Genomic DNA, 24,191 nt, shown 5'->3' with positions numbered 1-24,191 from the left:
CTTTTAGGTTCTTACACGCGGGGTTTTACTGTAGAAGTCGAAACATATACGTGGAGATATGCATAGGAGCATTGGAACTATTGTTCTTGGAACATTTATTAAATCAAACCGAAATATAATGCACTTAGGATTCAGAATTTTTTCGACATCAATAGTGACCTGATCCAGTCACACCCAACCCCCAGGTAATCCTAGTTTACAGTCTCAATCCACTCAACTTGAGATTATTACTTACTTGAAACGAATAACCTTGGCAGATAGGAATCCCGGGATGTCCCTCAGGAGATGATTTATCTTAGAAAAATTAAAAATAAATTACTCACTATCTATCCAACCACAGTCTGTCCCCTCAACATCTTATAGAACTATTAAGGGCACGTATATGGGGGCACCCGATGGTCAGTTAAGGTGAGTGCAGGGGCGGATCCAGGATTTTTCAAAGGGGGGTTCCGTTTCTTAAACTGCGTATAATTCTCTTTTGTTTAGTCGATGTTTGACAAAAAAAAAAAAAAGGCTCTAATCACCTAATTTACTATCTAGTAACGGACCAAGCTATAATAACACGACCCAACGCAAAACTAGTAATATTTTTTCATTAAAATTTATATAAGACATATTTCTATTACCTAAAAGATCAAACCTTCAAGGGGGGTTCCGTGGACCCCTTCGACCCCCCCCCCCCCCCCCCCCCCCCCCCCCCCCCCCAAACCTGGATCCGCCACTGAGTGACTGCCTACTTTTGAACGTTCGATTGGAGCGCGCGCTAAATACCGCTGAGTAATTTACAAGATTTTATTGAAGAAACACACACGTTTTCAAGTTCAAGAGGGCAAAATACTCAACTTGGCCATAATATTTACCAAAATAATGAAATATCATTTAACTATAGACCAAATTCAAAACTCCCACCGATGTGAGGCTTAAGTTGTGAACAAAGGAATCTGGCGTGATTCGTGACTTTTGAATCACGCCAGATTACTTTGAGTCACGCCAGAGCCCTATGTTCACAACTTAGGCATTCCTGAATAAATATTGTTTATTATTATTAATTCTTAGTAGAGACAATAAGAGAAATTTATCAAATGCCCTTGGCGGGAATTGAGCCCAAATGCTAATAGCGCAGCACAGCCCTGACGTCATAAAAACGAAGTCAAAGACGAAATTCGGACAAACAAACTTACAAGTTTACTTTCAGCAGATAATTTTCACAGCCGATCGCAGTTGATCTTAGTCTACATGGGTTATTATTGTAACTTTAAGTAAAAATAATAAAATCGGTACGTATAATCCTCGTAGAGGCTAAACAGAATGCAATGTTTGTCCGAATCTTTGAGCTATTTTTAGAATCAGCGCTCTGCGCTATTCTTAGTAGTTTCCTGACAAATTATTTAATTTTTTAACCAATTGTCAGTTAACTGTTAAACCCCATTCACAACACTATCTATTAATACAAGGAATCTCACCTCATTTTGAATATCAATTGCCAAGTTAACGTAATCGACATTGCTGGGATCCAGGTAAGATTTGGTGAAGTGAAAGCCAAGAGGTGACACCATAGCCTGAATGTGATATCCTATACAATTATGAAGAAGTTATTGACAAAATCTTAACATCTTTGTCATTTATCTATGAATTTTATGTATTTTTGATTATTTTCTTTTAGTTTCTAGTTGAAGCTCTGTTGCGAAGAAAACCAGAGATTAGCCCACCTCACTTTAAAAAATGATCCCCAGAGACAAGCCTCCCCCCCCCCCCCCCCCTCATGTTCAGCCAATTATAGACCACGTTATAATACATATATATATTATAACGTGATATCCTGAAATATATGTTATACCGTGATATCCTGAAACCGCTTACCAGGTTTACAGCCATATAGTTCCATTCTTAATCCAATATTGTTATGCCATTTCAGAGGGTAAAGAGTAAGAGACGTGGCGAGGACAGGTATGGGGATGGCGTTGAACTTCACCGAAGTTCTATCTTTATTACCAGTGAAAATCTTGAAAAGAAAGGACGAAAGGAAAGTTAGAATGATAAAAAAGATATTCCCACAACCCTACCTCCCAAACCAACGCAATAGTCCCTTTCACAATTCCCTGAGCCATTTTGAAAGGTAGCCGTGCCATTGCATCGAAGCGAGAAGAACGATAAGCTTGCAAAGATAGAGACCCCTTGGACAATTATTCGCATGTCTCTATCATTGCAAGCTCACCGTTCGTCTCGCTTCGATGCAAAGGCACGGCTAACTTTCAAAACGGCGCAGGGGATTGTGAAGGGGACTATTGATTAGAAGTCTTTCAAATATGAATAAATTATTGAATTAATTTAGACAGATTGTTGCTTGATAGATTAACTAGTTTTTTCGAGTCTCAATGTTTTTTCAATTTACTAAAAAAAAAATGCGAACAACATCTTAAAATTTAACCCAAGTGCTAAAATTCCATCCTTGTTTTAATTTAGAAGAGCTTTCTATTTAACTAAGAATATGGTTACATTCGCAAGGAAAACCATAAATCATTGTAACGCCCCTTTTATCATATTCATATGAAATAATGGCCCTAAATAAATCATAAATCATAATTGCCTGTTGCGCATGCGCCGCCTGCGAAAGACCAGAATAATTATAATAACCATACCATTCTCGAGTAATTGAGGGCTCTTATGGGTGAATAATCACTTCCCGTTGAAGTCATCAACATATACTCCGTCAGCCATTCCTCTGTTGTGTTTCCCCCATATCCTTGTGTTGCTATCCCTGTTATCACCCATGGCTCCCCGAAGTCCACCTTTATCCACGTGTTGTTCGTAGCTTTAGGATCAGCTCTGTATCCGGGGGGCCACTTGTTTAGGTGGAGACGTGCTCTATGAGCTCCGTAGTTAGAGAAATCATCGTCGAATACTGAAAGTGCTGTCAGGCTTGAGTCTGGGATTTTGCCGTTTGATAGGCCAATTGGTTTTCCACAAATTGCTAGGAAAAGGGAAAAGTGAAAATAGAAAATTAAAAATTGATATTGTTTTACCTATTTTAAGCCGCCTCTCAGTTTCAAAATTTCAGCAAGGTGTTGAAAATTCTCAAAAAATTAAGCATCCCAATTCGATTTTCGAGCTCTATAAAGGGTGTTGGTTAACTGTGTATTGACGGACCACAGAACGGAACCTGCAGAACATACAGAAGCTGCGGAACAAATACTTTAATGCACCTATATCCATTTGACATGATTTTTTATACAACATTGGCTACAATGCACTGTTATATTTTTCAGATATAGAGCCTATACAATATATTACAACAATTTAGCGTCTGCATGGGTTATAACCTAGTCCCCTCTCAACTTTACCACTTTGCCGCGCTTTTCCCCAAACAGTAAGATGACGGAAAAGAGAACGGCGTAAATTGCAAGGTAAGCCCTTCTTTTGTTTCTGTTATCTTATGTTACTACAGCTTGAAGAAAGAGAAGGAAAAATTGATAAGTTTTGTAGCATCATTCCTCAACTTTCTTTGTTTGGACACTTCAAGCGATTCTTCTAAACTTAGTTTGACGTGTTTGTCTTTCCTCGACACAGAATACGAATAATAGCTTAATAGAATAATAACGATTTTCAACCCAAATGAAAACGACTGAAAGTCAAGGAAAAAAATTATTGGATTATTATTATACATATATAATATATATACACTTGATTGCAGAAAGGTTGTAGTCAGCGGTATACATTTATAAATATATATATATAATGAGATGCAAGATATCAAATGAGATGCAAAGCTTAAAAAGTATCTTATTTGGTCTTATTCATCTTCTATTATATATGAGAGACATACGTATTGCACAAAGTCAAGTTAAAAGAGTATTTTCCACAAAATGTCGTGGCTAAGAATTCTGCATCTCATTTGATATCTTGCATCTCATCACGTGTACGAGAGGCTACTCCGTTACAGAACAACATAGGTTATTTGAATTGATCACCATATTTCGATTCGGTGTATACTTAATGTTGTTATTCGTGTACTTAATCATGATTAGTGCGCTAAGCAATAAAAAATCATTTGACAAATTAAAAATTCCATGTCTGGCATGGGGGATGTACACACTCAAGTTATTAACATCAGCAGAGTAAATTCGAATATTATTTTATCACTAATGCATTTGTAAACAATCATTGTTATGGTTATTGGTACACCTTTTACACAACGATAGCAATCACAATTCTTGTTTTAGTTTATTTTAGTATTATCTTTTTTTTTTTCCTTACTATCAAATTTGCTGAATTTCTCTAAGATAGGATCTGAATCATTGGGATTTCACTGCTGCACTTATTACACTAACAATTTTTATTTCAAATATAGTCATCATTATTCTCTATAATCGATAGAAGTGATGGCGTAGCCAATGGTGTTTATGATGATGATGACTATGACAGATGAGAAAATGACTTATTTTTTTGTGTTGCATTTTGAGAAGTAAAATAAAAAGTGAAATGCTTCAAAAAATTTTTTTATTATATTTACTTTATAAACCTAAACAACATAATCGTTGTTGGATTTAAGGTTTCGACTGTTTAAAACCAGTCAAGTAATAAAAATAACTAGAATTTGAGCTTTTTCAATTTAAAAAAAAAAACATATCGAAAACTTATATAATATAGTCATCCGCTTGTAAACTAGTTGTTGACAACGGAAGTAAATTCAGGAATAATTATCCCTTAGGCTGTTATAATCCTATTTTAAAAAAACAATTGTCATCGCCGACAGGCGAAAAAGCGATAGGGGATAGGTCATTTCGAGATCCAATAATAGCTGGAATGCCCTGTCTTTCTGCTTCTTATTCTTGTCAAGAATATGGACCTTAGCGTTGAGACTGATCATAAATCCTTAGCATTCAACGAAACCATTTCCATGCCGGAATGACCTTTTGAACATATATTAGAATAGGTGTATGAATGCGAGACAACTTTCGAAAGTGTGAAAATGTCTTCCTATCTATTTAATACATCATTCCACTATTTTAGTTTGTGCTAATAAAGATGAGTCATTATTCTGTGCCAAGTAACAACAAGATAAAGAGGATCAAGATGATTTTATCTTATCTCGAGAAACTAATGACCCAACTGATCACACAAGAAAAACACATCAATATCAAGAGATGATACGACAAACTCTTCTTTCATCTTAATCAGATATAAAATATCCTAAACCGGATGGCGGAGTGAATAGGTTGATCCAAACTAGACCTGCAAGTTCATATTGTGAATTGAATATTACAAATGTTCCTAGTTCTACTTCACTAATTCAAATTCTATTCATTTTGATGTTCAGCTTACTGGCGTTCCTCAGGCATTACATTAGGCCCCTTCTTACTAAAATTAAGGATTCTTATCTAACTTTAATGGTTTTCTTTTCTTTTTTTATGATTTTACTCTTTTTAGAACTCCTCTTAACTTCCTCTTTAGTAAATATATACACATACGTATTCCATTTCTTGATTAGTGCTATTATTAACTACGAAAAAAAATATCACTCACCAGAAATTTGTTCCGGGCTGGGGCGTTCAGGCAGTTGACCACAAGTGCTGCCACAAAACCACAACATGGTTGCAGAAAAGGCAATTCTTTTCCACATGTTTAGATATCTAAGGGTCGCTAGCATCTTGGATTCACTTGTTTTTTTAGTGTATTCAAGAACAACTGTTCCCTACCGAGTTGGCCTAGTTAATCAAAGTACAAACTTAGGCGTCCAGCTGACTTTAAGTTAGTTATCCATGACGTTGCGCTCCTCGATCCGACTTCACGGCTTGCGAACGTATCTTGCTGGGAAGTTTATAACTTTAGGCCCTAGAGAAATGAAGATTGATTGATCATATGTTAGTATAGGGAATTAAAAGTCGGAGAACACTTGATAATATGAGAAATAGGACTAGTGGAGAATAAACGTGAATTTTTAGCAGTACTGCTGATTCAAAATTTCTTTCTTTTTCGCTTCTTTATTAATATTTTGCAGACACGGTACAATGTTGTGAATATTATAATTATAGAGAGTAATGAAAAATTTTAGTTATTATGAAGATGAAAATGACGGCAGTAGTGCATGCTCATCGCGCAGAATGCTTGGTCAAATTGATTTTGGCATCTAATATAAGGCCTAATAAGAGTGCAATGAGCCATTGCGAGGCTAATAAGTGACGGATCATTCAAATACAGAGAAAATGGCTGAAACTCCGTTACTAGTAAATTTCGAAAGCGTTTTTTAAACATTCCTAACATAAATAAAATAATACAAAAATAAAATCATGCCATACAAACGGCCTTTGAAAGATGAAGCTTCAAACATTTACGTAAAACGTTTTATACCATGGCTCTTGAAAACACATACTGCCTTCAATGACTTAAATGGCTTGGTAATGACAATCATGAATTTCGAGTGCGGGAAACCAAAATCTCTAATATTCCGTGACGGCTATACATTTTAAAGTTTAAGGCGAGAGGTTGACATACAAATGGCTCTTTGTAGGTCTTGATTTGTGCTTTTAAATGATACTCAAATCCTTTAAGAAGAACTAAAAAACGACTTACAAATGGGTGGCTTACCACCTTATTGAAAAACCTTTAGATAATGATGCAGACGGCAATGATGCTTAGGATGATGAAAAGATCAGTAGCTAACAGAAAAAAAAGATATAACTAGCTAAAAACTAGTGTGAGCTGCGTCGATGTTTCTAATGAAACAGTAATGATAAAAAGGTAAATTATACACCGTGAAAAGATGAAAAAACTTACTGACGTTTCGGACGCTAGTCCTTCGTCGGAGTAAAAGAGAAAGAAGTGAAAATTATTTTAGAAAAAAAAGATGATGGTGATTTTTACGATACATGATGGTTATGATGGTGATGGTGATGGTGATCTTTGGACGTTGTTTATGATGATGTTAGCGGTTGTGGTGGTGATGATGAGGATGATGATGATGATAGGAAAGGAATATATAACTAAAGAAGGAAATCTATAACTAAGTAGAGAATAAAACACATTGACTTAAAACATTTCCGGTGACATTTCTATGAATATATTATAATCTTTCCCTACGTTTTCTTCATAATTAAGATTGAGCCATTATAAAATGAAAAGTGCACCGACTGATTAAACGAACAAATCTATCAATTGCTATTGTCTTGTGAATCAAACAGCCCTGGCATATGAAATGACTTTTATAGGCCGACTACGCAGGTGATAAAAGTCGTTGTGCTGTTGACATATTGGCATCACTTGTAGAAATAAAGAATTCATTACAAGGATGCAAATAAGGAGGGAAGAGAGCGAGAGAAGGGGAAAACTTGCATTGGGAAAGTAAAAGGAAGAAAAGCAATGCAAGGGGAGATTTACGACTTTTAACTTTTCAAGGGGTCAGGATTATGAACTATTTTAACAAAACGTTAGTGGGGTTTATCTAGAAGGTGAATTGATGGCACATGAGTGAAAGAGGTATTTGAAGACCGACTTAACTGTCCCTCAACCCCTTTGCTTCGTATATATTGTTTTTCTTCCTTTACCCGGCCCACGAGCACTTAATTATTAGATTGCCTGTGGCAAACCAGTCTTAAAACACGTATGTCTTTTATCCTTTCTCCTCCTCGAGAAATCGGAAAAATTGCACAAACCTACCTAGAGTTCTACACGACATTACCCAATAGCCCGATGCGGGTATATGCTACAGGGTTTCCGTGTATAATGTGATTACGCATGTAAGAGGTTGTCAACAGATTCCCAAAGTGATTGATTGAAGGTGGGGCTGTTTATCACGTGCCACAACTTAATGTCTACGCGTGCTCTTTCTCGTTAGCTGCTGTGATTCAAGACGTATCGGAGCAAGAGGTAAGTTGAGCGGCAAAGTAATTAAGGATTTCCAAATGCCTCACAATTCGGATACTAATCACTTTTAACTCAACTACTTAATCGGCATTATTCTCTGTTTGAACACAATCGAGGGTGAGCACAGGCAGCCCAAGAAATGTTCTTGTTTACCATATACTCATTCTCTTTCCCAGACCGTGCATCGATAAACGGCTATTTGTTTGGCACAGGGATCTTGAACCGAAGAATATATATTTTTCGTAAAACCGGAAAACTAAGAATCTAATTTTTCGTTTGGATTGCCTCAGAGCCTTTAGCACGTTGCTTTCCGCTGGCTGGCAACAACGCAGGCTCTGGGAACGAGAATGACAATTTATTATAAAATGTGGTTAATCTGCTAAGGTATAAATGTAAGGTTTGTTTTTCTATAAACCTGACAAAACTTAGATATGTTTTTTAGTGTGTATTCGGGGCTTGTTTGCCCAACTTCTTTTCAAAATTTGTTCCCTCCTTTAAATTTTTTTTTTTTAATCGGGAAAGCTGCCCCTACCAGCGACTAGTCTCGATACAACTAGGCCTAAAAATGTACATTTTACCACTTTTTTTGACTCGTTTCATTATATCGATCCTTCAGTTTACTCTCTACAAAACTGATTACGGCCGTATACACCTACTTGCAAGAACGTTGTCATACAAAAATAGAACATTAGTGATTTAGTGGGATAGGAATTATTTTAAAAAAACAAAAGAAGATCACTGAAGCTGAACTTTTTCTTTTGTCTTTTAATGTATTCCTTTCTCACTAAATTACTAATGTTCCAATATTGTATGACAACGTTCTTGCAAGTAGGTGTACACATGATATAAAATTTAGAAGTATCCACGCAGCCATAGCTAAATGAAGAAATTATTTGTTAATATGTAGTAATTGAATTATGACAAGTGAAGATTTCTAGAACTTTCAAAAACCTGAAACCACAGAAAACTCGACAAAAATAAGTTGACAACAAACAAGCTTGTCTCGAAAAGTTGAGTCAATATATACACTTCTGCAAAAAAGGAGATAAAATGAAAATAACGTTGGAATACTCGGATTATGATTATAAGCATTAATAAATTAAGATGGATCATGTGTTATGCGTGGTTTAATACAAATTCCTAAGTTTGATTACTCGTTGTATTTCTTGGGAAATAGGTCTAGGAATCGACACTTAACTGGAGTAATAAAAAAAAAGCAAAATGACAGACTCTTTTGCCATTTTTTTCCTACTTCCGTAATAAACCTACGCCGCTCTTGAATAAGAAAACAGATACATATGATTAAGAAAACAACTATATATGATGAAAAAGAAAACTTTTAGAATGGAAGCAACAACATTTTTGGATTTCATGTCGCCAGAACAAAATGCTAGGAAAAAACGTACTGATAATTTTTCGAAATGCAAATTAAAGTGACAGCAGAAAAGAAAAAATAGGAATATAAAGATAATCTAGTGTTTAGGGGTTATCAGGTTATAATTAAAATCAGATCGTCGTCTCTTGTCCAAACGATGTTTGCCAGACGCCGCCTATTTTATTACCGTTGTTATCAGTATTCGCTTGATATATCTCTGCTGTCTAGATATGATCGGATACCACGTTTTCGGGTCTGTTATTGCTAGAAGCAGCCAGCTGTGAATGATGATGATGATATTAATAATGTTCATGGTGATGGGGATGGTGCTGACGATGGCGATTGTGACGATGATCGCACGTGATGATGATGATGATGATGATAATGATGATGATATGCATGATGATGGATATGGTGATGCTGCTAATTGCACCTTAATATGCAGCCCGTAAAGTCCTCTACTGATCACAATTGTAAAAAAAAGCGAATTGAGACATTATGAAATGCACTATATAAGAACCTCCCATTATTATTTTTTTTAATGGTGTTGACGAAGTTTCTAGAATGGTCCCACTGTGATCTACTATGGTCAAGATGGTGGAAGTTTACAGCTACATGAAATTTACCAAAGAAGTAATGAAGGTTATCTTCAATCTTTTTCGCCTCTACCAATTACGTACAATTAAAACCAGCACCAGTTTATTTAAACAAAGAAAAGAAAAGAAAAGAAAAGAAAAGAAAAGAAAAGAAAAGAAAAGAAAAGAAAAGAAAAGAAAAGAAAAGAAAAGAAAAGAAAAGAAAAGAAAAGAAAAGAAAAGAAAAGAAAAGAAAAGAAAAGAAAAGAAAAGAAAAGAAAAGAAAAGAAAAAAGAAAAAAAAAGAAAAGAAAAGAAAAGGAAAAAGAAAAGAAAAGAAAAGAAAAGAAAAGAAAAGAAAAGAAAAGAAAAGAAAAGAAAAGAAAAGAAAAGAAAAGAAAAGAAAAGGAAAGAAAAGATTGAAGAAACGTGATAAAATAAGCTGTAAAATAAGCGTGCAAAACTTTACTCTTACTGTCATTTCCTATCTCGCTGTTTTCAAAAAAAAAAAAAAATTATGCATTTAATTAAAATTATCGAAAAATCAATGCAATCTAATCTTCTCTTCAGGGTTCGTTGTAATTGGCTCCTACAGTCAATAGACATATATATAATTGTGAGAAAAAGAAGGGAAAAAGAATGTGAAAATGAATGATATGAGTGAGTAAATGAACGTACGAATGAACGGATTCCGCATGAGCGGTATGAGATGAATGGAAATTTTAAACATTAAAGAAAAAAAAAAAGATTTTAAAATAATAAAGGCTTTTAAAAAAAGAGAGTACGAGAATAAAACTCACAGATCTGCAGTGTTCATTTTCGTGCATGACTTTACATCCCACTACGAACAAATACCTTTACACGTACGTAGGCCTAAACGTGCCATCAACTCGTAAATTACTACGGAAGTGATGCACGTAGCGGTGAGATGGGCGGTCGATTCTAACCAAAGCAACACGCACGCGATAGATCCGCGCAATAGGCGCCTTATTAAGCAAGCACTTTGTTTATTGCTTTGAAAGCAGTTCGAGAATTTTCTCTCGGTTGCTTGGTTTTCCTCCCTCGAACCTTGCTTAACATAGATATCAACACTTTTAAATTTCGGGCGACATAGAGTCTATGAGTATACGTAAAGAACCTCAACTTAGCCTAATTACGTGGCTGCTTGATTATCATCTAGATTCATAGTAAAGTATTAGCCGTTCGAGGCTTTTCTCTTGTTTCTTAGGTTTTGTAAGCCTTTTCTTTGTTTACATCAACATTTTAAATGTCAGTCGGAGTCAGTTGGACTGACTAAGTGTAAATGCCATGGCCACTGGGATTTACTTATCTTCCAGTGGAGAAAGGAATCCCAGTATATCCTTAAATAACTTATGATTCCCAATACACGTTGATTCTAATTTCGTATTCCACCTAAAGCAAAGATCGTGGTTTAAAGTTCGAGTTAAGAGTGACGTTTACTCCACTATGTTGCCATGTAGAAGATTAATCTACCTCAATTACTGAAGTTCCCATTTTTTTGAATCTTTTGTGGCGAACGTTATAAGGTTTTGAAGGGAATGAGGTTTGTCCCCCACAAAGAAATGATAAAGCAGTTCTTTTTGACCACCTTGATGAGATTGATTTTCAAATGCATGAATATAAAGAAAAAAATTCTCGCTTTCAAATTTTAATACCTTGCGAAACGTAGTAAAGGATATTGCCCCTTCGTTGGCTGTTATTTTAGGCTGTTCAAATGGCATTTCTTTTTGGTTTCTTGTTAACTGTTTTTCTACAAGTACTAAACCAAGTATAATAATACAGACACAATTTTAATTGCTATACTAACATCATACATTATATTTTAGGCCATAGACACTCTGCTTAGAAAATAATTGAGTTCCTTCTCATACTTTACAAAGCCATGTATGCGAAATCCAGTATCTTGACGAACGTCAAAACACCCTCAATACCTGCTATCCATTGGTAGAATTTTCACTCATAAGATCTGACTACTATGTATGTTTGTCTAGATATCTCATAAAGATCAAGCTCAATAATTTAGTTCATTCAGTACATGTCAAAACTGCCGCTATTCCAGGAAGCCTTTAGTGCAGACAGACAGTTTAATGCCCTTGTAGATAAGCGCTCTATTATCTTATTATTAGACTATTTATAGCTAGTAAGCAGATCAATGCAAAGTCTTTCTCAACAGCAAGCAAATACGCCATACTTGCCTCATTCAAACATTTGAAGACCTCTTTTTCAGCACGCAAAGTCTCGCTGACATGCAACACCAAGCAAACTAAGCCCTACTTCCACCTTTATTGCAAAACAATTCAAGTTTAACTATTCCTTTTTTAATACAGAACTTTCTCTATACAGCTATTGTATTCCTATACTAAGTAATATCGAAGTTTTACCGCACAAATTCGTGCAAGTCGCCTCCAAAGTTATTTCCGTCAATAAATCAAAGCTAGTGAGCGTGTAATGGGGCTACAATACACAATAGTGGGAAAAATTTATTTATTTTATTGTCTAGTGCATTTCACAATAATGGAAACGGCTTTTGGCTATTAAAGTCAGAGAAAGCAAAACAATTACTGAAAGTTGTCAAATGTAATTGAACAATTCTATGCATTTGATGATTGGGTTACCAGTTTGCTCACTAGGTGTTCGAAAATGGCCTGCCGTGAGCTTTATCAACATTTCAAACTCTCTTCTTAAAAACATTAAAAACCACATTTACCTGTCTTTGGAATTTATTTTATTTAGCCACTTGGAACTTGTTATTCGATTCTAAAGCGTAATTTACTGCTGAGATTTTTTTCTAGCAGTTTTGTAAAATGTGTTTTGCCTGAAGTTTTCAAAACATCTAAACTGGTTTGTTTTTTTTATAGCGAAAACGTAAATAGTAGACAAGAGTGCCTAAGCATGCCTATGCGTCTAAATGTAGAATAACATGATACGTTAGCAATACAACGTAGCATAAGCTGTTAAGGTGTTTAAAAAATCAATTAAAGCGAATAAAAAAATCGATTTTTAGTAGAATTTGACAGTGAGTTTAGGGAAGCTTTAATTCTAAGTTATCTTAACCTAAACTACCTTTCTTGGTATTTCTATTTCATTTTTAAAATTAAGGGGGGAAATACTTAATGATATTATTATTCTTTAATATGGTAGCACTAAAACTCACCAACTATTTCATTATTATTAACCAAAAATGCACAATTTTTCGCTCTCAAACGTTTGGCATGCATAGACAATTGGGAGTTTTTCTCTATATAATTCATTCGGTAACTATTTGAAAAAATATTCGAATAACGTCTTACTCACTTTTTTTAAAGACAGGCTGTGTGTTGTATCACCCTTGGAAGAACAGATGTTTAAGCGGTTTTCGATTTTCCTCTTATACCGCTGCCACCAATTTTTGGTTTAAGGGTTTAAAGCTGAAAAGTAAGGAAAATAGTGAAAACGAACGGTTTTTTATTGAATTTTAGTGGGTTGACCGACCACCAAGAGGGCTTTGAAAAAGACATTACTAGTGGGCAGGTGCGTGTGTATTTGATAAGCCGTGCTTGACAGACAAAACAAAATACTGGGTTGTTTTAAGTAAATCAAAACCATGACAGCGATAAAATGCAAGTCTTCAAACTCTAGAATCTTCTAAAAAATGAGAACTCTTTCACACCTTAGCGGGAATCGTTACAATAGAAAAAAGAGGTATCAAAAAATGTTTGATTCTCATCCGGTGCAGTGTTTACAAATCAAATGGTTTAACTTTATACAAAATAAAGGTATTTACTTCCAGTTTGAATCAATTATTCTTGACTAATGAAAAACTGTGAGGGTCCGAAGTTAGCTGAGCGGATAACTAAACTCTACGAGAATGAAAATAAAATTAGAGGAAACTGTCGGAAGTCCACATAGAGCTTAGCAAATAGTCAACATAGAAAATATCCGTCAAAAACCGGCAATAATGGAATGAAAAGTCCATCCTTTAAATATTATAAATGCGGAATTATTTGTTTAGAATCTGCGACTTTGCTGCGCTGATGGCTTGGTATTCTCCGGTTTACTCAAGGTTTGATCGTGTCTGATGATAATCACTTTCTTTAAATCAATTCAAACCATATTTCATTTGCTTCATTAAAAGACTGGTTTCTTAATGTTGGCGTCAGGCGTAATCTTTAATAATAATCCGGTTTTCTTTTGTCGTTATGCATATGGATAGATCTGGTCTGAAAATATTCCTTGTTGAAAACATATATGTATATTTCGTTTAGTTTTCGTCGTTTATTTTAAAAAATATTCCTTTTTTGTTGTTGTATGTTTTAATTTCTGTTGGTGTTTAATATTGTTATTGCTACTGCTGTTGCTGTTGCTGTTGTTGTTTTTTTCAGTCGTTGTTGCTGTTCGTGCTGATGTTGTTACCGTTGTCGTTGCTGTTACTGTTGCTGTTGTGGCTGTTGCTGTTTTTGTTGATGTCGTTGCTGTCGTTGCTGTTCTTCTTGTTGCTGATGTTATTTATTTTATTTAGGTAGTTTAGAAACAAAACGTAACGGTAAAAAGAACACTTTCAAAGCCAATACAGACAGAAAGTCAGGAAAAGCAGTTGAAAACATAAATATCGCAAATGGCAACAAGAAAGGCAGGAAATAAAGGTTTTGTACAAAACGGTATGTAAGATCAAAAAGAATCGATATGGAAACTGATTATTTAAAAAAAGCATATCTAGACATTATTAAAGCAATAAATCCCTAGACAAATCATAAATCATGAATTATACTCACACCATTCTTTATAAACATTCAGGCCCTTGATGATTTTTGTTTAAATGTATTTTTTTATCTCTCTTTCACTAGTCCCATGCATTTTTTTAATTTCAGTTTATTCAGGTTCGACTTTTGTAATTTTAATCCGACGTAGCGGCTTAACAAATCTTTTTTGAAAAATTTTGTTTAATAAATTCACATGAAACACTAAATCTCAGTAATCAATTTAATTTGTTAAAATCAGTCAACAATTTCAACCAGCTAACTAAAACCATGGTATTCATGAAAACGAATTAATCTACGGTTATTAGGCAGGGGTATTCAAAAATGATCCTTTTATCGAAGTTTGTAATTTAATCAGTTATGTTTGCGAAAGCTATAATACTAAACTCGACGTTTAGGTTTAAGAGAGATAAGTAGCGCCTATTGAGAAGGCTTTAATTCCAGCCATTCGTAATCAAATTTAGGTCATACTTCCTAATTAAATAATATTAACTGATTCTTATATTGTTTATTATCAAAGTAGATTGGCTTCCCTGGCGCCATGGGTATTAATTTGTAGTTAATATCTTGATATGGAAAAAATTAGAAGTAGTCTTAAGGAGGCTGGAAAGTGTTTTGTGCCTTCACATACACTTACAATTATGAACTAAAAAAAATTAATATGGCTATAATATGACAGCAAGTAAGCCTGGAAAGCCAAAGACTATAAACCAAAGATCAAAATGAGCATGAAAAAAATGACGTCAAACGTTGCCATGACAACATCAGAACCCTTGGTATGCCATCAAAAATATGTATTTAAAAAATCATAACTCAGGAAACAAATGGTGATTTTTTATTAAAAACCGGAATATTTAAACTTTGTATCGTAATCTTCTCTTTGGCAAAAAAAGAAAAAAAAAATCTGTAATAGGAAATTCGTAAAAATCAATAAAATTTGTTTGGAATAGTTCCCTCTTACAGAATTTTAAAAATTTTTCAGTTTGAATATTAAAATTTATAGAGCGCGCGCGTAAAACCGTATCGAGCCTCTTTAATTTAAGATTATTATCTACATCACCGAAAGTCTTCTTTTTTAACACCTTTAACAAAAAAAAATATTATTTGTTCAACCTAGTTGTATTAAACATGTTTTACCATTCCCATCCATTTATCCGTTCGTTTGTTCGTTCGTTCGTTCGTTCTTTCTTTCGTACAACTCATACCACTCGTCACACATTCATACGATACGTGCACATCTCATAATATTGCGTGACACTTTCTTACATCTCATGCGCATCTCATACAAATGCGTGACATTTTTTTACATCAAATGTGCATCTCATACTACTTTTCTGGTCTTTCTGACACTTTTCTATGACACATGCGCATCTCGTACTCTTGTGTGACACTTCTTAAACACTCATCTTATACTACTGCCCGATATTTTTTCAAGTGTGCGCAATGACTTCTCTTACTCATCTTCACACGTTCATATAAACAAGTTGCCTTTTATCGTATAATACCACTTTTTAATATTTTCTTCTCTCTTCGAGCTATAATTGTTTCTTTATCCTCTTTTGAACATATCATTCCACTTAGATGACGCGTTAAAATTACGGACACGCGTCGAAACTTTACAGACACCTGTTTAAGGTGGGTAGATTTTTTCAACACAAATCATCGTCTTCCGACCGTAATCAGTAACATTCAACTATTGCAACGAATTAATTTGGTCGCAAATGACGCTATAACAAGGAAATTGGAAGTTTTTGAATTGCGTTAGTGTTTGCGACAGTATGACTAAAATGACAATTATTCTTCACAATGTTATCAAAAGATATTGGTGAAAAAATAACTTCCATTCTAATTGAGCAAAAAGTAAAGCGAACAAAAGGCACAATAGTGACATAAGGGACAAAAAGTGAGTCGAAATCAAAATCCTAGTCTTACGAGACTTACGAGGCTTATGCCGTGAACACGAAAGATTAAAACGTCGTCAATATGATCCTTCGTAAAATAATCATGAATGCAAAATAAAAAACATCCAAATACAAAATATATCACATTTTTTCTCGATGGAATTTGTGGCATTTCTTTCTTATTTCCATGTTAGCCTCGATTCGAGACAATTTTAAGAAGGCTGCATAAAATCCATTGAGGTATAAATTTCTCAAATGTTGCCTCCTTGAAATTACATTATTTATCCGGCTCTGATCTTTTTTGAGCCTATCATTTAAGGTATTTTAGCCAAGCGTAAACCAATTGAAGACAAGCCTAAAGGCCTAGTTATACGACACTTAGAACGTATGGCCTATTGTGAAGGTTTGTTAATTGAAAGTTATTGCACGCGTAAAGCTATCCTAAAGAGTTAATCTGCGTTTAGTAGGCGAATAGGCCCGCAATCATATGTAAAAAGACATACGTAAAAGGTATTTATTAAATGAAATAATATCCTCCTATCGCTATCTGTAAGCAGTGTATTGAATCATTAGGCAATAATTTGATTATAATCAAAAGCTTTTAGAAATAGATTTCTGTTGATTTTAGTGACGCATCTTTTTAGGTTTTTCGACAAAATTAATGAGGAAGAAATCAAGAATCGTTAAAGTTAACCTAATACGTCTCATAAATGAAAATCCGACGTTTTTAAAACATTAAAAAAAAAAAAAGAAAAAAGAGGAAAAGGCTATAAAAATTAAGGTGTAATTTTATACAAAAGAATCAACCAAAAGCGCTGTTAAAAAATATAACCTTTTAATGCTCGTATTATCATTATATATAACTTAGAGGTCACAATTACTAAATCACGATTGGCTGATTAGATTATTTTCTTTCAATTCGGTAAGAGTTCAGTTACTCCATCTCGCGTGCGCAGCAAGACGCTTGAATTATGAATTGCGCTCTATCTTGTAAAGAACTAATCGAATAGTTCCTTGTAAAGGGTTAATCAAGAATTAATTTTACTTGCGTTTTCGAACTTTTCTTATTACAAATAAAACCGACACTGGAAAGGCGAAATTCGTCTTTTGAAAAATAAGGCTTTCCTTTTAGAAAAAAAAAATCATATATTTATGACATATACATATTTCAAAAAAAGGTTGCATCGCTAAAGGTAATAAGCGATCGGCAATAGACAATAGGCCATAGGTGAAAAACAATAAGAGATAGGTCATGCCAATACTTTTCTTAAATTCAAAAGTCACCGAAATGAAATGAAAAGGAGTATACGAAAGTATTATACTTTAAATATTTCGTCTAAATATGTTTTCAACTTTAAAAATAGGGACTAAATAAACTAAAATTGACTGGAAATAAAGAATAAAAACAGAGCCGACACTCGAACCAAGAACGAGTCGGGATTTTTGTCATTTTTTTAAAATGCAAAAATACTGTATGTAAATTATTCCTAGAGCCATTGGATTAAAAATGAGATCTATTTTCAAATTTTCAATTGATCACTAGGTGTATTTGAATTCAATGAATGTCTCATTTGAGGGGGTTATAAACAGAAGAATGGTCAAGAAATAATAATCAATCAACACCGTTCGAGTGTTCTGTGCCCCTCATTGTTCGAATCGAATTTGCTTTAAATTTTAGTACTCTTCTGATATATATATTTTTGTAGAAATTCACATAACTTCCAAAAAAAAAATTTGAATTTTTAACTAGCCTTATGAGTTGGATTTCTGTGGAATACTTCGACTTAGGTTCCGCTTTTTTAAAAAATAAAGACACAAGATGTGTTTACGATGCATGATTTCAAAAGCGAACTTTTGTGCTAAGGATACAAAAATATATATTGAAACCTTTTTTTTCGAGATCTGGAATTTAAAAAGACTCTTTTTCGAAAACCGAATTAGCAGATGTTGAATGTCGAGCTATGACAACTGACAAGCACTGGAAATATATTGAAATCATCTTTACCGCAGGCATATTCAAAAAAATCGGAAAGAAAAGTGAAATTTTACAATTTTCTTTTGCAAAAACCATATTATTTTATTATTAAGCGAAACTGTTCACTTGTTAAGGCAGACACCCATAAAAACACCTCCAAAAGTAAAGCAAAGTTAACAAACTACGAAAATGCATATTTAAGATGATCGAGTGTTCTTGTGAATATCGCGCAACTATTTCCACCTGTAAAAAGGTCATGGTGGTAAAGTTTTGGCTTTTCGATTTCGGTATCTCAAAACGTCTTTACAATTATCCTTCAAATTCAAAGCCGTTCTTTCGTAAAAAAAAAAAAAAAAAAAAAAAAAAAAAGAAAAGAAAGAAAGAAAGAAAGAAAGAAAGAAAGAAAGAAAAAAAAATGAAATGAAAAAAAAATTAATATTACAATTAACAGCCACCTACAACTTGGACACCAGCTTTTAGCTTAGTTGGCTCCGGTGGCTTCGACCATAAATTTCAAACAAATAAATTAAATTTATTATTAATAATTCTAGGTACTCACCTTTTGGTCGTTTAGCTGTAGCCAAAGGTTTTTAGATTGTAATGTTCTAGATCCAATATTTTTTAAACTCCCTATTGAGCCACAGTATGAGTTAATGACATCAAAGCTGTTTTCCTGGAAGTAAAAACAGGAGCAAAAACTTGAGTAGAGTCTAAGTTTGCAAAAACGTTTGTAATGGGATGGTCTTTTCGCCACCCAGAATACATCAAGCAAAGAGTTACTACAGAGAAAGGCAACCTTAAGAACGGATCAAGTTGATTCTAACTCAAAACCAAACAACTGAGCAGTATTCGAGTCTGACGTCTATGTGTCAAATGTCATACCATGGTGACTACAAATCGATGAAGCAATTCGCTAATCGAAGCCAAATGTACGTATATTGTTCAGAAAACAACTCAACTTGTGGTGGGGATTAATGGTATATGAATACGTGTGTCTCGCTTGTAATAAATATTTATTGTACACAAGGTGGTTGGGCGTACCACTAAACCATGTCGAGCCTATTCCCGAAATCCATAGTACTATCTAATTGAAAACCATGAACAAAATACCTTTTTAAACTTAAAAACAGCTTAGAACTTTTTTCTGCACAAAATCAAGTATTTCATAACATTTTCCAATAATGAAAGGTAGAGGTCATATTATAAAACTTACATAATATGTGTGAGCACTAATTTAGGGCGAAATGCAAATTTAGGGGTCTGGCGGAAAATATTTATTTAACTGTCATGTAAATTTTCTTAGTTCTGAAGCCTCCAGATGGGTTTAGCCCAATCAGAAGGCAGAACCTTGTTTGGGGAAATTCTGATACCAGATTCAGACGAAAAAGATATTGTAATATGGCTGGACAAATACATATAAAAAACACTTGAATACTATAATTCCTAGCTATAACTAAGCTTAGAATTATCCGCATTGAGAACCTTAAGAAATCGAGCTATTCGAGATCAATAAAGTTATTCCAAAATGTGCCATAGATTGATGACGTGAGAGCATGGCAGCGAAATGATCAGGTAGCTGCCAAACATGCTAAAATGTGTCAGAAAGAAAGACATTCCTTGGAATTGTAATACAAAGACTCCCTGACAGGTCTGATGACCTAACTTAAATCCCAAACAATATACTTAAAGAAAAAAGCTATTTCAAGAACTGTCCATTGTGGGTTTGCAACGTCGTTTATGGGAGACATTGTATAACCTGAGGGGTAGAAAGCCATTAAAACAAACCTTATTGCCAGGGAAATACCACGTAAAATACCTTGACATTGACAGGGTTATAATGTCTTAATAGGTGATTAAATCATTAGATTTAGACTGTATGTAGTATGAAATCGAATTTGGTAGGCGTTCATGTACAACTGTATCAGTCAGGATCGCAATGTTCCAGAAAAAATGCCAGATGAATACATTTTTACAAGTGGTGAATGAAAGGTTTTGGCTGACGTGCTGTATGAGCAACTATCATCACAATATGGAAGGGGGAAAAAGCGTAGTTTTGTATAATTACTTTATTTTTGAGAGAAATTTATTTCAAGAATTTCGTATAACCTATTTTGAAAAGCGAGATGAATTCTGTCGCCAATGAAATAAAGCACTTCCATATAAAATATAGGGGAACAGACACATTTTTCATCCTTTCCTTAATGTGGCATTAACTGATTTATTGATCTTCATAATAGTATTTATTATCAGCAAAGTCTAACAATTGGGCAAAATTGTAAGCACAATTAGCCTATCTGTTTTGTGTGTAGCTTAGGCCCTAGATATGTCAAAACAGAGTAGATCTATTGAATTGTTTGAAGATATAAACAGGATCTAAAGTATTGGGTAAGGAATATAATCAGGCGAATGGACTAACGTTGCTTTGATTAAATCTCGGTTAATCGTTACTTTTTTCCGGATTCAAATTGATAAAGCATTTTATCTTATTCTAGCAAAAACGTTTTAAAATTATTTAATCTATGGTAAATTTATGCGTTTTGCTTTTAGCAACAAACCAAAGAATGAATCAGCATAAAAAAATAATTTCGCTCTGGCACAGATTAAAAAACACGGCGACTGTATTGCTCTTTTATATTTTTTTCCATTAGGAAGGTTAAACGGCCACCGACCAATAAGAGTAATCGAACGGTCGATTTAGAAAGTTTTAGAAATTGATCTTTTAGATGAATCCGAGAATTGAAAACATATTTAGGAAATAATGTCAAGTGCTGTTTTGTGGGTTGGTTTCATAATTGTAAACTAAATGGTTTTTCAACCAAATGTTATTTATTTATTTTCTGGCATAAGCAAATTACAAAATTACAAAATTAGAATTTTTTTAAAATTAGTGTTGAAATGCCAAAGGATTCAGTAATAAGTCAATGTAGCTCTAACTTATGCACTTTTATCTCTCTGTATTGAAATTTTCTCTAATTACCTTTTCTATTTCTCCCTTTTTCTATTTACATGATTCAGGATGCATTGAACTCCATTCGATCCTTTCTTTTTCTTTTTCTTTATTGTTTTAGTGCTATCTCTATAGTAATAGTTTTATTACGTTTCTCGCCCCACAGCAAGAGTGTTTTCTCCAAAAAAAAACTTAATACATTTTAATACAATTGAATACATATATATATAGTCTTATACATTTTTTTTATAGGTTAAAAATTAAAGCAATAGAAATAGTAGAAAAATAACCCACAAAAGCATTGAAAGAAAAGGGGAAAATGAGTAGAAAACAAGAGAGTAAAAATAAAATTAGTTGTGCAAAACGTACTGTACATAAAATTCCCAAGTGCTGCTATTCCAGGCAGCATAATTGCAAAGACTCCACCCAAATATTCCTTAATATCAGCCTTACAATTTTGACGACCCCCCAGCTACATACACAGCAAAAACAACGATTTAATTCTCATCTTAAAGTTCTAAACAACAGCTAATTAGAAACACCATGTATTCAAAAGCCATTAACAAGTTGTCGGTTAAGTTTTCGGCCCGAAATTATCAGATCTCTATTACTGCGGTGACCACAAGCGTTAAGCCCTTAAAACACTGCTCATTAAAGGAGCCCTCTTTCTATTGCTATGTCAGTTTTATTAACTTAAAGTTGAACAAAATTTATCTGTGATGACGCATGGGGTAATAAGAAAACAACAATTCAATCGGTGTCTGGAATTTGAACTTGAACTTGAGATTGCCGATATATCAGATCATGATTTAATGATAGTAATTTGCCCTATTCTGGGCTTTATAAGACTCTTTTAATGTCATTTGTGAGATTTTATTTATATCTACTTTAATAAGCGGTTTTTTTAAATTCTTTCGGTTCTTTTATTCTAAAAGGATTCATAACGGATGAATGTCTGCCTTCGTCATCATCCCTTGTCATCCAGTTAATCTTGGATGACTGGCAGCCATGTTGGATAATGTTCACTATAAGTTGTTTGTAATAATTCCTAAAGAAATAAAAGTGGCATCCATGTTGGATGATGTTAACCTTATACAGATTATTTAATTATTATATATATATATATATTTATTTAGTATTGGTAATAATTGTTCATAATTCCAAAGATCTATAGGAAGAACTGTACACACTTATAAATATATTTAAGGAATATAAAACGGCGCGCTTGTCTATTTACTATGATATAAACACGATGGGAGCTGTAGAACAAAGAGAGAAGTCGTAGAGAAAAATTCTTTGACTTCTCGAATATTTTTGAATGATTTAGCGCGAGCGTGTCTCTGTCCTCTCATATAAGCACGGTAGCCAGCCAATCAGCTCGCGCGTTATATCTGAAATATTTTATAAATATATATATATACATTTTTGAACCATATCCCGAGAGCTAATAACCTATATATATTTTTTTGAGACCTTGATAGCTTTTTGACTTTTTTTAAAATTATCATTTGTTTATTTTGATTTTAGTTGTTTCTTTCCCCTTTTTTTTTTTCGTTTAGTTTTTGTACTGCTTGACAGTGCGGCAACAAAGTGGATAAAATACGTTGTCAAAATAGTGATAGATCGAAGTCGTAAAAGCGTTGCATTGGTCGCTACGCTAAATAACCTTTTTGGCATTGCCGCGACAAACATAGGGCAGGAATACCACATCGATATTGATAACAGTAGTATTTATAACTCATGATTAGTACTACACATTTGTACCTAATTATTTGTCTCGTGAAAAAGTCACCACTCCGTTATTAGTTATACTCATTTAGTGAAATAATTTACTTTACATGAGTATTGAATAGGAGAAAACTTATAGTTTTAATTTTCAAGGTATTAAAAAAGCAGTAAATCATATAACATTAAAATCTCTAATTTGCTTTCCTAGTAAACGGTAATTCTAACGAAATGTTAGGGTTTCATTGTGTCTTTTTAAGGTTTTTCCCCAGTAATTTCTGACGGGTTTTTAATAATTGTCACGTTTAGCATATTTCAATCAAAAGTTATCAAATGTAATATTACAAATTTTTTTAGATGAGAATAATAAAAAATAATTATAATGTCGACAATGAATTTTTTTTCAAAAACACTTTTTTTCTAAAACAAATTCCGAGTTCCAGTAACGGGGTATAAATAATTTTCATTTCGTTAATTTACGTACCATTTTTTTAAAAGGCGATTTAAAATAGGACTATTAAAATGTCGTAAAACAGCTGGTACCGAATATTTCGAAATCACCGTAATTATTTAACAATTATGGGTGTTATTAATTGGTTACACTACGAATTGATTTTCGTTTTTTTTTTTTTTTTTTTTTTTTTTTTTTTTTTTAAACCGCTGCATTAAACGTTATTAGAGTGTAAACTTTTTTAATGACGAAATTTGCCTAATATTTTGCCTATCATCCTTGCTTCTTAATTTTCTATATTCTATTACTGGCTTATGATAGAACAACAGCAAAATTACAAATACACTATCATTTGTACAGAAATAAGAATAATAAGGAAGCAAGAAGATAAATTTTAATTTATATAAGACATATTTCTATTACCTAAAAGATCAAGCCTTCAAGGGGGGTTCCGTGGACCCCTTCGACCCCCCTCCCCCCCCCCCCCTGGATCCGCCACTGCAATTACAGTGACATCTGTTGATTTTTAAAACCTTTTAGAATCCAGTACATAATTTATTGTTACAGTACTTTTTTAAAACAATTTATTGCTATATGTCAGGGATTGGTAAATTCAAAAATGAAAT

At 33.7% G+C, this 24,191-nt stretch overlaps 1 protein-coding gene across 4 annotated transcripts in view; it reads right to left on the bottom strand.

The window, feature by feature from the left end:
• LOC116292375 (uncharacterized) overlaps window positions 1-24,191 on the bottom strand; it is a 64,988-nt gene that overhangs the window by 18,332 nt on the left and 22,465 nt on the right. For all 4 annotated transcript variants that reach the window (XM_031699684.2, XM_031699681.2, XM_089040812.1 and 1 more), the window contains 7 exons: window positions 19,002-19,115; window positions 13,125-13,237; window positions 5,524-5,832; window positions 2,640-2,971; window positions 1,861-2,002; window positions 1,464-1,573; window positions 236-294 (listed from right to left, as the gene is read on the bottom strand). In XM_031699684.2, coding sequence (XP_031555544.2) covers window positions 236-294; window positions 1,464-1,573; window positions 1,861-2,002; window positions 2,640-2,971; window positions 5,524-5,647 — 767 coding nt within the window. In that variant the 5' untranslated portion in view covers window positions 5,648-5,832; window positions 13,125-13,237; window positions 19,002-19,115. The remainder of the gene's footprint in view (window positions 1-235; window positions 295-1,463; window positions 1,574-1,860; window positions 2,003-2,639; window positions 2,972-5,523; window positions 5,833-13,124; window positions 13,238-19,001; window positions 19,116-24,191) is intronic.

Source organism: Actinia tenebrosa, unplaced genomic scaffold (genome assembly GCF_029948245.1).
Source record: "Actinia tenebrosa isolate PJP-AT-01 unplaced genomic scaffold, QUT_ActTen_1.0 PGA_scaffold8__29_contigs__length_14323225, whole genome shotgun sequence".
In the NCBI taxonomy this organism is placed as follows: domain Eukaryota; kingdom Metazoa; phylum Cnidaria; class Anthozoa; order Actiniaria; family Actiniidae; genus Actinia; species Actinia tenebrosa.
The sequence above is the reverse complement of the archived record's forward strand: the minus strand, read 5'-3'. Positions and strand labels throughout refer to the sequence as shown.